Genomic DNA, 12,962 nt, shown 5'->3' with positions numbered 1-12,962 from the left:
TTAGCATCCCCATTGGAGATGCTTTAAGTGGGTCTGATCTAGCATCAAATCGTTTTAACTCAACCTCCTAACTTTATTACTTTGAGTGAAATTAGATCGATACTAATTTTAGGTGAAGTTTTATCTCAAAAAGTTTAGAGTTATTAGGAACGAGTCACTTACTTAACTTGTAGACTATTGTAATATTTTATTGAAGTGAGTTCATTGTGAGAATAAACTATAAAATCTACATCATTTTCAAACTAAGTTTATTCATTGCTACTACATCCACATCAGCGACTTGTATGGAACCACACAGTCGTAACACAATATAACTTATTCAGATAAAGTTCACTAATCGTGCGTACTTATGCTTGCCTCTTGCCTCTAGCTTTCAAGACTTACCGGGTCCTAATTAATAAATGTCTTTATTATTATCTTGTATAATTTAGCGATTCAAGAACTTAACCAAGTTTATTGTTGACACAAAAAAGAAAAAAAAAAAAAAACTTAACCAAGTTTATTAAGATTCATATGACATTTCTTATGAGAAAGTATTTGTGCTCATAAACACTTTTTTAAGAAGTGCTTATGCACGTAAAATTAAGGCGCTTATTCATAAAGCATTTATACGACTAGCAAAATGCTTTAAAGTTGTTTTGCTAAACGTATCAAGAAGCGCCTTTAACTAGGGCTGAACTAGGCCATTAATCGAGCCCGAGATGCCGAAGCTGGAAACGAAGCCTTCGGTTGAGCCATTTTTATGCCAACACCACCCGGCAACCAAACCAAACCAAACCGATCATGTTGATCAGCCAACTTCAACGGTGTAGTTCGGCCGGCCACCGGGCTTGCTGTTTAGAGGAGAGATTAAGGCCTTCAAGGGAAACCCAAAACTAAATAGGCCCATTACTCCGATGGGCCTCCAACAGAAAACATAACAAATGTCCAAAGTGCAAATGCACGACTCGGAAACAAAATCATGTACAAAAGCAAAATAAGAACAATGCCACGTGTCACCAATGAAAACCCCTACAACCTTATCCCACATCAAATCTAATCTTCCAAGTCATCCAATTCCCTGATCCTATATCCAAAAATTAACCAACCATTTCCCTTCACATATCCAAAAGCCCAATTTTCCTCAGCTCACATTTCTACACCACACTTTGAGACAATCACAAAGGGGAGAGAGAGTGAAGGAAATGGTCTCCACTGCATGCTTTTTGCACCACCATGCACTCACTACCGCCGCTTCTGCCCGGCCCTCATCGTCGTCGCAGCGCCAAGTGGTGAACATCAACAAGTACAACCAGGTTGTGATCTGCCGGGCCCAGAAGCAGGCCGCCGACCAGGAAGAAGAGAGCGGTGCTATCGTCTCGCGGCGGTTGGCTCTCACAGTCCTCATTGGTGCTGCAGCCCTTGGCTCCAAGGTCTCCCCAGCTGATGCAGCTTATGGCGAATCAGGTACACATGCACTCACTTACGAAATGTTCTCTTGTCAGACTATCTAGTTAATATACGAGATGTTCTCTCATCAGACAGTCTTGCCAACACAAACAATACTAATAACATAATCCGATCCGTGTATAATGTGTTCGTTCTTGATCAAGGTGACTTATAATTATTGACAAAATGCATACGCAGCCAATGTCTTTGGAAAGCCCAAGTCGAACACAGACTTCTTGCCATACTTTGGAAAGGGATTCAAGCTATCCATTCCTTCAAAATGGAACCCTAGCAAAGAGGTTGAGTACCCCGGTCAAGTTCTTAGGTACGAGGACAACTTCGACACCACGACCAACGTGGCCGTCACAATCACCCCAACCGAGAAGAAGTCCGTCGGCGACTATGGCCCCCCCGAGGAATTCCTCAATCAGGTGTGCTAGCTTCTCCTTCTTTCCGATGACAGTGTGAAACATGTTCCTATCAATTTGCTTACAATTCATTTTTTTTGATGCGGGTTGTTCCTAGGTGGACTATTTGCTAGGCAAACAAGCTTACTTTGGCAAGACTGAGTCCGAGGTAATTCGTTGGGTAACACGCCCACACACATTCCCAAATTTGTTCCCAAATTAACTCAATAGAACAGCATAATGGTGGCTACTGTGTGAGTTCTTATGGAATTCGAGTTTGAACATGGTATAGGGTGGCTTCGACTCGGGCGCAGTGGCCACAGCCAACATATTGGAGAGTTCTAGCCAGGTGGTTGACGGAAAGCAGTACTACTATATATCTGTGTTGACAAGGACAGCAGACGGAGATGAAGGAGGCAAGCACCAGCTTATCACAGCCACCGTGAAAGACGGCAACCTCTACATTCTAAAGGCTCAAGCCGGAGACAAGAGGTGGTTCAAGGGAGCAAGGAAGTTTGTGGAGAGCACTGCATCTTCTTTCAGTGTTGCATAAGAACTTATCTGAGAGGATTTGTATAATTTATATTACCTTAATATTGTAAGTGCTTCAAAGTTAATCGAGGAAATGGTTGAGCATATATAATTGTTTCGTGGTACCAAGTGAAGGCCCAATTTTCTCTCTGCTTGCTTAATTTACAGAGATCACGACCTCGAACTCAAGCAGTTAAGAGCGTTTACCTCGCACATCAAAGTACATTTGTTCGATTCTGTCGTTTGTATCATTGTGAAACTTCATAAATGGTATTGCATTTAAACACCAATTGCCATATGGAAACTTATACCATTGAAGAAGAATCTAAAGAGATTCAGAACAGTTCTTCATAAACCAGACAGCAATACGTTTCCCTCTGAATGCATTAAGTAGGAAGCTTGCATCACAAGAATGCCCCAATCAATTAGGGTTTACCTCTACAGCCAAAAGTACTGGATTTATGATGAATGCAAGTCCTAACTAGCTTATGAAGTCCAATGTTTTTCCACAGTATACATCTGATCAAAATCCTGACTACAGGGCACGCTTCCGAAGAACGAGTAACTAATTTGCCCAAGGCAATTTCTCATGCACAGAAGTTCAAAAATCGATTAAAAGAAAACGAATCAAGATAACAAAATGAAATAGTTAATTTATTAATACTTGCTGCACAATCCTCATGCTTTGTTTGACGTGAATGTCTGATTTTTCGACGATGATAAAGGTATATACATAAAAGCAATGGTCAGAGAAAGAAATAATAACCAGAGATTAGCTTTTCGAAGTTTTTTTTTTTCATGTTCCTCCATTGCAATAATGGATGCCATTGCTGTGTGCACCCCTGTGTTTTACTGTTTGCTCGCCTAGGCCCCATATTCGAATTGTGCGGTCATCACTGGCAGAGGCGAACATGTGCGGATTTGCTGGATTCCAGCTGACACAATTAACAGCTCCAGAATGGCCCGGCAATGCCTCTATCAGCTCCCCTGAGCCTCTCCGCCATACATAAACCTGCAGAGTGAAACCATTGATTAGCACTCTGAAAGGCGAATGACGAGCAATCTTCAAAGCATTTATGTACAATTCCTCATGTGATGTCCTCTTAATGCCATTGATCATGTTGACCTCACCATACAGTGACAGTCAAGATGATCCACAACATCCCGAGTAAGCAAAGGCATGAATGAACAGATATCCAACAACAAAAAAAAGGGATTAAACTAACAAATAAACATCTGCTTCCTTAACTTAGCCTACATGCCCTGGCACTGAGCAAGTAAAGTGGTTCAACCCTCAATGTAAACAATACACACGAAAGTTAAAAGAATAAACGAGGAGCCAGTCTCATCTGTCATGAATGAAACTGCATCAACTAAACTACATTAACGATCATATCTTTTACCCACAAAACAGCAGGATAGAATACACATAACTAATAACGGATTTAAACCTGAACATGTATATGGCTCTTAAGTGATATGTCCAAACATGAACCTGATTAATTATATGACATTGACGTTATTCAAAAGAAAACATAAGCAAAAATAATGCTTCAGCATCATTCTTCTAGTTCTGCGTATAAAGTCTAAACTAAAATCAAAGAGGGCTCAGGATGTAACAAAATTCTTTACCTGTGAATCCTCACTACCGCTAGCAACAAAAGCTTCTTCAAGTCCACCAAAACAAGACCTGATTACAAATCGGGTGCGTTTGTGACCTTTGTACTTAGCAACAGGCTTGATTTCACCTTCTATGTTCCAGAGATGGATTTCTTGGTTCAGAAGAGTAACCAACAAGAACCTATTATCTCTTGATAATGAAAAAGATGTTATAGTTTGATTTTCTTCAATTAATGTCTCAACTTTGGCTTCCCGGTCAAGGAGTAATATAGCATTATCTCTACAAGTGCTTATAAGCTGCTTGCCATCACTAGTTATTTCCAAATCAGAGATTCTTAAAGTTCGTTGGCCTTTCCAACACTCCAGCTCTTTCCCATCCAACTCCCACATGCAGATACTCTTGTCACTGACACCAGAGAATATACATTTCCCGTCTGGAAACCATCCACAGGACACCAAACCAACACCAGGTTTTTCATAAACATGGAGACATTCACCAAAAGAAACATCCCAACGCCGGACAGCCTCCTCCACTCCACAGGTGAGGAGTTGATGGTCATCAGGACTCCATGAAACTGAGGAAACAGGTTTCTGGTGACCAGATAGTCTATGCTTTAAAGTAACCCCACCATTCACATCAACCTATACCCCAACAAGAAGATTAGGGTATAAAACTTCTCAGATAATAGGATCAAAATAAATGACGAAGAGAAAGCGGTATAACGTTAAATAAGAATTACGCGCTGAGTTATCCAACCTCATTGACATTTTCTTTTAAATGTTTTGTATTGCAAGTTGCAACAATATACAACATGCATATGTTAGCCACGATTTGAGTTCAGATAGAAATTGAGCATGCCAAGCTCAGCCAAGTACAGCCCATTCAACAGTACGGTGAAATTTGACCATATCTAATGTGTGTAACGTATTATTTTCTTCTTTATGCAACTCAACATATCTATGGATCATACGTCATGTATTTATCCCAAATGTACATATTCCAACCTCAAAGATTCTCCCAGCCAAGATGAGGTTATGCAGGTTATAAACAGAAATAGTTGAACATACAAATCCTTATCTTACGGCCATTAGTTGGAAAAGTGTCTTCTAAGGCTGCAGATACACACACAAACAATAACAATGTTCGAAAAAAGGAAAGAAATGGTGAAATGAAAACCAATTATATCGCTTATGTTTCATGCAGTTGCAAACAATTTAAGTCAGGGCACCACATAATGAGTATACATTTATTATTTCATGAAACAGAAAACAAGCATGCAACAGTGTGAAAAGAGATGGAAGGTCAACATGGAAACTACATGTGAAGAAGGAAGCAGCAGAGAGTGATCAATTTTCTATATAAGACAGCATTTATAGATGCACGCAGACACAAGATTAAGAGTTAGTTCCATATGATATTAAAGTTACCTCCCATATGATTGCTGATCGATCACTTGATGATGAAGCTAAGTACTTCCCATTGTGTGAAAATTGCAGAAACCAGACTTCGTCATTGTGTGCCTGTAATATCTGTAAAATCAAAAGTGATAAGAAAGTTATAGAATAAAATAAAAATGACCAATTTGTACAGCCTAATTCAGAGTAGCATGTATAAACGTACGAGTGGGTAATCTAGATTCTAGACAAGGTAAATAACATCTCTACAACAAAAGCACAACCATGAGAGAGATTAATCTTCATTAACATAACAAGTCATGGAACCAGAAGATAGCAAAAATGTAGGCCAACAGAATAAAAAATCAAGTCAATAAAGATGGAATCAAACATCAATTAAGTGGTGCCAGTTACAGAAGCACTTGATACATTGTAAAAAAACCATGGGTTGCACTTTCTCGTAAACTTTAAAGGTTGGAGAATGAAACTTGGGCTTTACAGTTTTACCCATGTGCTGATAGAATACACACACCTTCTGGTATTGTACAGCAATTTTATTCACGGTTTATGAAATGCTAAGGATAATACCACATACTTTTTACTGACCCCTACATTTACTATTTTGAGGCCATACTAATTGGAAGGACTAAAAGAACAAGACTGGAGAAGATTCCTCTAACTTATCAAACAGAAAGGCTAGTCGCTTCTCACGGTCGATAAACCCCTGATAAACCAAGACTGATTAAATCATCTTAGCTTACCCCAGATTGTCATCCATTCACTAATATTACTTAACTTCAAGATATTAAGATGAGATAACTCAGATCAAAATAAAGGAAGAACAAAATTTTCATACACCTTATTTTATATGACCAAATCAGTAAACTTGATAAGTACACAAAGCTATTATAAAGCTTCAACCAAATCTTGTTCCAACCTGTAATGTTTGAGAAGGAATTTGCTCTTTCCCACACCGATGATCAGTGTACAATGACATTTCCTCGTTCAAGGTGTTGTGAAAACTGCAAGCATCACGTTGTAAGACAAGGGCCTGTTCAACCAAATGTTCCAACCGTCTGTCAAGTATCATAACTGTTGGGGGAAGCAGTTTCTGCAAGTCCTCCAGTAACTTTGACCGAGACTTGGCCCGCACAATGTTCTTACCAGGAGTCCCACCAAATGAAGGAGAAACTATGCAGGAAGAAAGCTCGCGAACTCTACTACCATTGATGCAGAGAGGCACAATCTCAGTCCTCAATGTCTTCAATGCATCCATGTCTTTTTCTTCATCTAGAAGTTCAAAGAACTTCTGCTCCAATATCATAAAGGTTGCTGATTTAGCAATGTTTTCATCAGATAGACCAATTTTTTGCAATGTGTCGACACTTCCATCCCAGTTTCCATCCAGAATTTGCTGCATAAAGAGATTTACCACAGAAGAATGCAACGGTATCCCAGACTCTTCTTCCAAATGAGCACCACTTTTCTTATAGCCAAGAGAATACAGCGCCTTTGCTATTAGTCGAACAAATTCCACCCTCTTAATAACTCCTTTTGAACCAACAACCTGTTCGTCCCCTTCAGATGGTAGGGGCCGAGCCATCAAGTCTCTTGAAGAGCCAGCCACAGGCTCTGCACAAGATGAACCGTTGGAAAGTCCTTTCAATTCTCCAGCGGATAACTTCATGCGTTTTGTTGCTGGTTCTTCATCTCCCACACCTCCCATGAAATGTGCACCTCAGCCCATATATTATTACGACGGTAGAGAAGCAAAAAGCAGGTATTTTCAAACAGCCAGTTGAAGACAAGAAACAAAATCCTGCATACAGTAAAAAATGGTAATGAACATATAATAGCTTCAGTCCATCACTCACAGCATCAACATCTCTAAGATGAGTACACAAAAGAAAGAACCCAATCATACAAAATCTACCAAGAGGACATGTAAGATTATAATTAAACTGAAGCTAAATTCTGAAATGTAACTTCATGGTATAGTTTCAGCCTTTCCCAACTAAATCGTGACTGGATGAAGAAAATCAATAATTCCGGTTTACACCACAGAAATTTATTCTGATTATCCAGTACATACACAAAAAGACAAAAAGAAATCAAATAGTAAATGATTAAGTTATGAGAAAGAAAATGCCCTTCTACATAGAGTATTAAAAGCCTCTTTACAAGATGAATTCTAACTAGAATCACAAATTTTTTTACCGCCAATGACCAAAAATTTACGATTTCAGCAAGTCCATTCAATGACTTCAAGGTTGAGTCAAAGATAAAAGCAAAGGAATCATAATTGACTGATCCACATTCTAAGATCGATAATGCACATCAATAATCAAACTATTGGTACCACGAATCGTGAAGAACTTAACAACAACACACTAAACTGATGATATACCACTTAAGGAAACAGAATCAATCCGATTACAATCCATAATATGCTCAAGAAATGCTAACATTTACCAAGAAATGTAAAGACAACGTTTTCAACACCTAAAAAAAATGACATCTTAGTGATAATAGATCAAAACCCACATCAGATACAATCAAAATAGCAGAATCCTGCTATCTTAGCAATCAAAACAAACCGAAACACGAAATCTGACATCGAAAATTGTGGATATGAAAAAACATATGAACACATAAGAACAAAAACCCATTAAGTTCAGCAAGAAATGAGAACCAACCAAGAGGATTAGAAGCCGTCACAAGAATAACCCAATTAAGAAGCACAAACAAAGCAAAATCCAAGATACCCAGAAACCGATTCGGGGTTTTGGAACCGATTCCGATCAAAAGAAGAAAAACCCAATACAGAAACGCCCTCAGAATTGAAGAAATCAATGATGGGTATGAGGAAGAACAGGAGAGCAAAGCATCCAAAACCAAGACTTGCTTTTCTCCAACTGTCGGCAGATTAAAAGTAATATAGGCGAGAAAGCAGCAGATTAAGGCGATAATTATGCCAAAATTATGTTAAAAAAGAAAGAGCAGATTGCAGATTATAATCAATGGCAAATGGGTTTATGGGATTTGGGGATTTTGAAGGGATGAATAAAGTATTTAGATATACCAGGTACCTTTGTCGTATAACACACTGAGAGTTTCTCTTTTGCGTGGAGGAAACCACCTCAATGGGGCTATATTTTAGAGAGAGAGAGAGGAGAGAGAATCAGAGAGATGAGCCTTGCAAGTTCTACTTGTGCTGCCTTCACAATCTTCACATTTAGAGGCTTTTCGGCCTAAACTGCAGATTTGCTGACTTGGCTGTTGACCACAGTTCAAATTTGGGCCAATATCATTGTGATTTGCTGTAAGTTGGGCTGGGCTTTCATGTTAACATATCTTTTATTTTCATACGACAAACTTACTTTATTAATTATTAAATACGAATCGATACATTAATTCCACTAAACTATACCATATTTGAACGCAATTATATTTTTTTCGTAGATCAAAAGGTGATATACGGAAGTTACTAGACAACTAAACACCATAGTCTAATAAGAGATTTTAAGTTCGACTCAAGGAATGACAACTTCAATACTTTACTATTAAGATTGTCCCATTATATATACATTGACAAAAATTTTCATGCCTATTCTATTGAAGAATGTAAAGTCCTGCATCAAAATTTCAACTTAATTAGTAATGAATCATTGGACGATAATAATTTAATATGAGAAACTAAAGTAATAAATGTTGGAAACTGGAATTATCTTAAACGTAAAAGGATACTTGAACAAAAGCATTTCATAGTGCTTCAATACTGTAGTTTTTCTCTTCTCATATATCTAAAAACAAAGCTTACAACTTAAATAGAAAATAACAATCTCCATGATAACCCTTAGCACAACATGTGCAGATTTTGTGGAGTTCAACTACCTTAAGCAACGGAAGCAAATTTGAACGTGGTGAACAGACTCAATGTTGGAAGTATGCCCACAAAGCCACTCATTTGATGTAATAGCTTTTTGGAATACTTATTGTGTTAAACTTTTATATGTTTAATAGAGGGCAAAGCTTATTGTTAATCACTATTTATAGTATCTTGTGTTTAAGCAATAAGGGAATCCAAGGAATGTATTTGATCTAAGAGACAAGTGATTTAAGTTAGTTAAATTAACGAGACCTTTCTCTTATGTTCATTCCTAAAACGTTCCTAGCCATAGGATTGCCAATTGGGCATTGACAATCCGCTAAGGTTAGTATGTGTTATGTCGACTCAAGCGTGAGTATGAACTAGTCTCAAGTCATTTGGTGTTGGACACTAAGGCAAACACATAGGTGCTCGAAAGAGTAATCGAGTACACTGAACAACGATCAAACGAGAGTTCGAACATACATGTCATGTGAGAACTCAATAGTTGCAATATGCAAAGTAGTCCTTTGACCTGAGGCATCATTGATGTCTAATGGTTAGGTCCTTGATCTTTGATTATGTCAACGGCATTCCATTGGAGTGTCCGCGGCATTGTTGGGGTCAAGCTATCTAGTCATGTAGGCATATGAATGCACAACAAGGGATCTCTAACCTTCCATGATGGAAGGAGAATACTCTAAGATATGATTCGAGAGTCTTTGGCCAAAGCATATGAATATGACTAAGGAAGATGTTCCAAATCTTATTCAATTGAATCATATAGAGAAGTATCACATTGGATAGTAGACATGAAACAAACTATCACTTAAACAATGTGATTAAGAGTATTGTATTAGAGAAGGACCGTATTGCATTGTAGTTGTAACTGGATAGGTTCTCCAACCACTTCTACTTAGCTTGGGTAACCATGACATGCTGCTAGGCGTCACCCATGGTTTGTGGAAGCCCTAAAGATTAGCAAACACTAATTTAAGGGAGAATTGCAATGTGGTTTCAATTCACAATCGATCGTTAAGAGTAACATCGCCCACTACCTCGCTAAATGGAACCTAATGGATCGTACACCGAGTAAAGATATATATGAAGAAATTATATGAAATGGATAAGCAATTAAATGGTTTAATTAAAGAATGGTCAAGATTAATTAAATAGTTAATTAATTATACGAAACGTTCGTATTGGGCGTTTAAGTTAGTTTTGGGCTTCAGGGCACAAAAATGTTTTGGTCCACAAGGCCCATTATGTTTAAGTTGTATGACAACTAAAAACAAAATGGGCAATTAAGCCCAATAACAACATATGGCCGGCCATAAGGGTGGAGGGTAGTGAACTTGGCTTAATTGCAAATTTGCCACTCCATTGTGAGGTGGTATAAAGACATCTTTATAGCCATTTCATCCTTAGGGTTTTCTAATTGAATTTGGGTGAAACCTATTCTCTCATTTTCTGCATAGAGGCCGGCCACCTTAGGTGAGGAACATCTAGCAATCTTTCTTCCCTAAGTCATCCATTTCATCTTCACACAACATCTTTGGTGTGGAGACTTAGAGACACCAAACTTTTGGTGTTTTGGAGAACAAATCCTCAAATCCTCAAAGAAGAAAAGGAGCACTAAAAGGGAGAAAATCACAAGGAAGATCCAAGGAGCAAGGAGGTGACTTGAAGGCCCTCCACTTGGGTGAATCCCTTGTGCAATCAAGGATGAGCTTCAAGGGTAAAGAATCTCTAAAATTCTTATTCTCTTTAATATTGTTAAAGAGTCTTATGGTTCACCATATACTAGGCTTTGAAAGCCATGGGTTTTATGAATTGTTTTTTAATGCATGCCTACTTTAAAGTGTTATTAGTTTGCATATGTATTCAAATGTTCTTACATGTTCTTAGCTAGGACAAAATTTTTCCTTCACTCAACCACAAACTCTTACAATCTAAGATTCCAGCTTGACTTGGACTCTACGTTGGTATGTCAGCTTTATTTAATTAAAAACTAATTAAACATATCTAAATAACTTTCAACACCCTCCCTTAGATTGATTTTTACAGAAAAAAAAAAAAAACAGTTTAGGGTTTCTCCACCATCACATAATCATCTTCCTGATCAATGCTTCGAAGTGAACAAACTTCTAACATGCTTCTCAGCTTCTCGAATGCAGGCTGCTTCAAAAGGCTTAGTTAAGATGTTTGCAACCTGCTCCCCACTCTTGCAATATTCTAGTTCAATCTTCCCATCTCTACACAGATCACGTGGAAAATGAAAATGAACATCAATGTGTTTACTTCTCCCATGCATGACTGGATTCCTTGATAGCTTGATAGTTGACATATTTTCGCAGTAAATGGTTGTTGGTCTATTTTGAACATCACTAAGCACTTCAAGCATTTTTTTCAGCCACATGGCTTAACAGGAGCTCGAAGCTGCTGCTGCTTCTATTGAGGAAAGTGTCACAATCTATTGCGTTTTAGTACCACGATACTGCACCAGAGTTGAGCAGAAATGTGTGCCCAAAAGTGCTTTTACGATCATCTATATCACCTGCATAATCACTATCTGTGTACCCAATAAAACCATAACCATCTTCCCTTTTATAAAACACACCATAATCAGTTGTCCCTTTTACATACCTGAGAATTCTCTTCACTGCATTGAGATGCATTTCAATTGTTTTTACATATATCGGCTTACTAGACGTACTGCATACATGATGTCGAGCCTCGTGGAGGTTAAGTACATGAGACTGCTAATGATTTGTTTGTAGAAAGTACTGTTAACCTCCTTCCCACCTTTGTCTTTGCATAACTTTAAACCGACTTCAACTGGAGTTCCAAATGGCTTGCAATCATCCATCTGAAACCTTTTAAGAATGTCATGCGCATACTTTTTCTAGTAGATGAAATTACCAGCAGTAGTTTGAATGACTTCCAATCGAAGATAATAGTGCATTAATCCTAGATCAGTCATTTCAAACTCCTTCATCATAGACTTCTTAAATTCATTAAACATTTTAGCATCATTTTCAATGAATATCAAGTCATCAACATACAAGCACATCATGAGTAGTTTACCTCCTTCCTTAATCTTGACATAAAGAGTGCTCGAAAGGACATAGTGAAATCCAAGCTTAGCAAAGTGAGCATATATGCGACTATACCAAGCTCGAGGTGCTTGTTTCAGTCCATAGAGTGCTTTCTTCAATTTGAACACATTTTCTTCTTCTTTTTCTCTCATAGCTAGGTGGTTGATCAATGTACACCTCCTCTTGCAGGTTGCCATGCAAGAATGCTGACTTTATGTTTAACTGAAAAATTGACCAAGAATTTTGAGTTGCGAGAGAGATCACTAACCTGATCGTGTCATACCTTGTAACTAGGGTAAACACCTTTTTGTAATCAATGCCATGTTTCTGCCTGTAGCCTTTAGCTACCAAATGAGCTTTGTGCTTGTCAACTTTATCTTTTTCGTTCAACTTTGTTCTAAACACCCATTTAACACCAATGGTTTTCTTTCCCTTTGGAAGATCAGTTAACTCCCAGGTTTGATTCTTCTCAATGGACTTGATTTCATTGTCTACCAAACGAGCTTTATGCTTGTCAACTTCACCTTTTTCGTTCAACTTTGTTCTAAACACCCATTTAACACCAATGGTTTTCTTTCCCTTTGGAAGATCAGTTAACTCCTAGGTTTGATTCTT

General features: G+C 38.1%; 2 protein-coding genes across 4 annotated transcripts; one reads left to right on the top strand and one right to left on the bottom strand.

Moving 5' to 3' along the window:
- The first annotated feature begins 1,162 nt into the window (after positions 1 to 1,162).
- On the top strand, positions 1,163 to 2,452 carry LOC103965639 (oxygen-evolving enhancer protein 2, chloroplastic). Its single transcript, XM_009378713.2, has 4 exons — positions 1,163 to 1,446; positions 1,627 to 1,859; positions 1,954 to 2,004; positions 2,128 to 2,452. The coding sequence occupies exons 1-4, from the start codon at positions 1,185 to 1,187 to the stop codon at positions 2,386 to 2,388; spliced, it is 807 nt and encodes a 268-aa protein (XP_009376988.2). The 5' UTR covers positions 1,163 to 1,184; the 3' UTR covers positions 2,389 to 2,452.
- Positions 2,453 to 2,999: 547 nt separating this feature from the next.
- On the bottom strand, positions 3,000 to 8,624 carry LOC103965651 (WD repeat-containing protein 26 homolog). 3 transcript variants are annotated; one of them, XM_009378729.3, is made up of 5 exons: positions 8,471 to 8,624; positions 6,319 to 7,200; positions 5,415 to 5,516; positions 3,999 to 4,628; positions 3,000 to 3,378 (listed from the first exon to the last, which is right to left on the bottom strand). In XM_009378729.3, exons 2-5 carry the CDS (start codon positions 7,105 to 7,107, stop codon positions 3,163 to 3,165), a joined length of 1,737 nt encoding a protein of 578 aa, XP_009377004.2. In that variant the 5' UTR covers positions 7,108 to 7,200; positions 8,471 to 8,624; the 3' UTR covers positions 3,000 to 3,162. The 3 variants fall into 3 exon arrangements, with proteins under 3 accessions (XP_009377004.2, XP_048432846.1, XP_009377000.2); XM_048576889.1 differs by having other exon boundaries at positions 8,464 to 8,592; XM_009378725.3 differs by having other exon boundaries at positions 8,078 to 8,588.
- Positions 8,625 to 12,962: the final 4,338 nt, after the last annotated feature.

This window comes from the organism of the source record quoted next, unplaced genomic scaffold (assembly GCF_019419815.1).
Source record: "Pyrus x bretschneideri cultivar Hongxiangsu unplaced genomic scaffold, Pyrus_bretschneideri_v1 Contig93, whole genome shotgun sequence".
Taxonomy (NCBI): Eukaryota; Viridiplantae; Streptophyta; class Magnoliopsida; order Rosales; family Rosaceae; genus Pyrus; species Pyrus x bretschneideri.
Note: the sequence above shows the minus strand (reverse complement) of the source record. Positions and strands in the feature narration are given on the sequence as shown.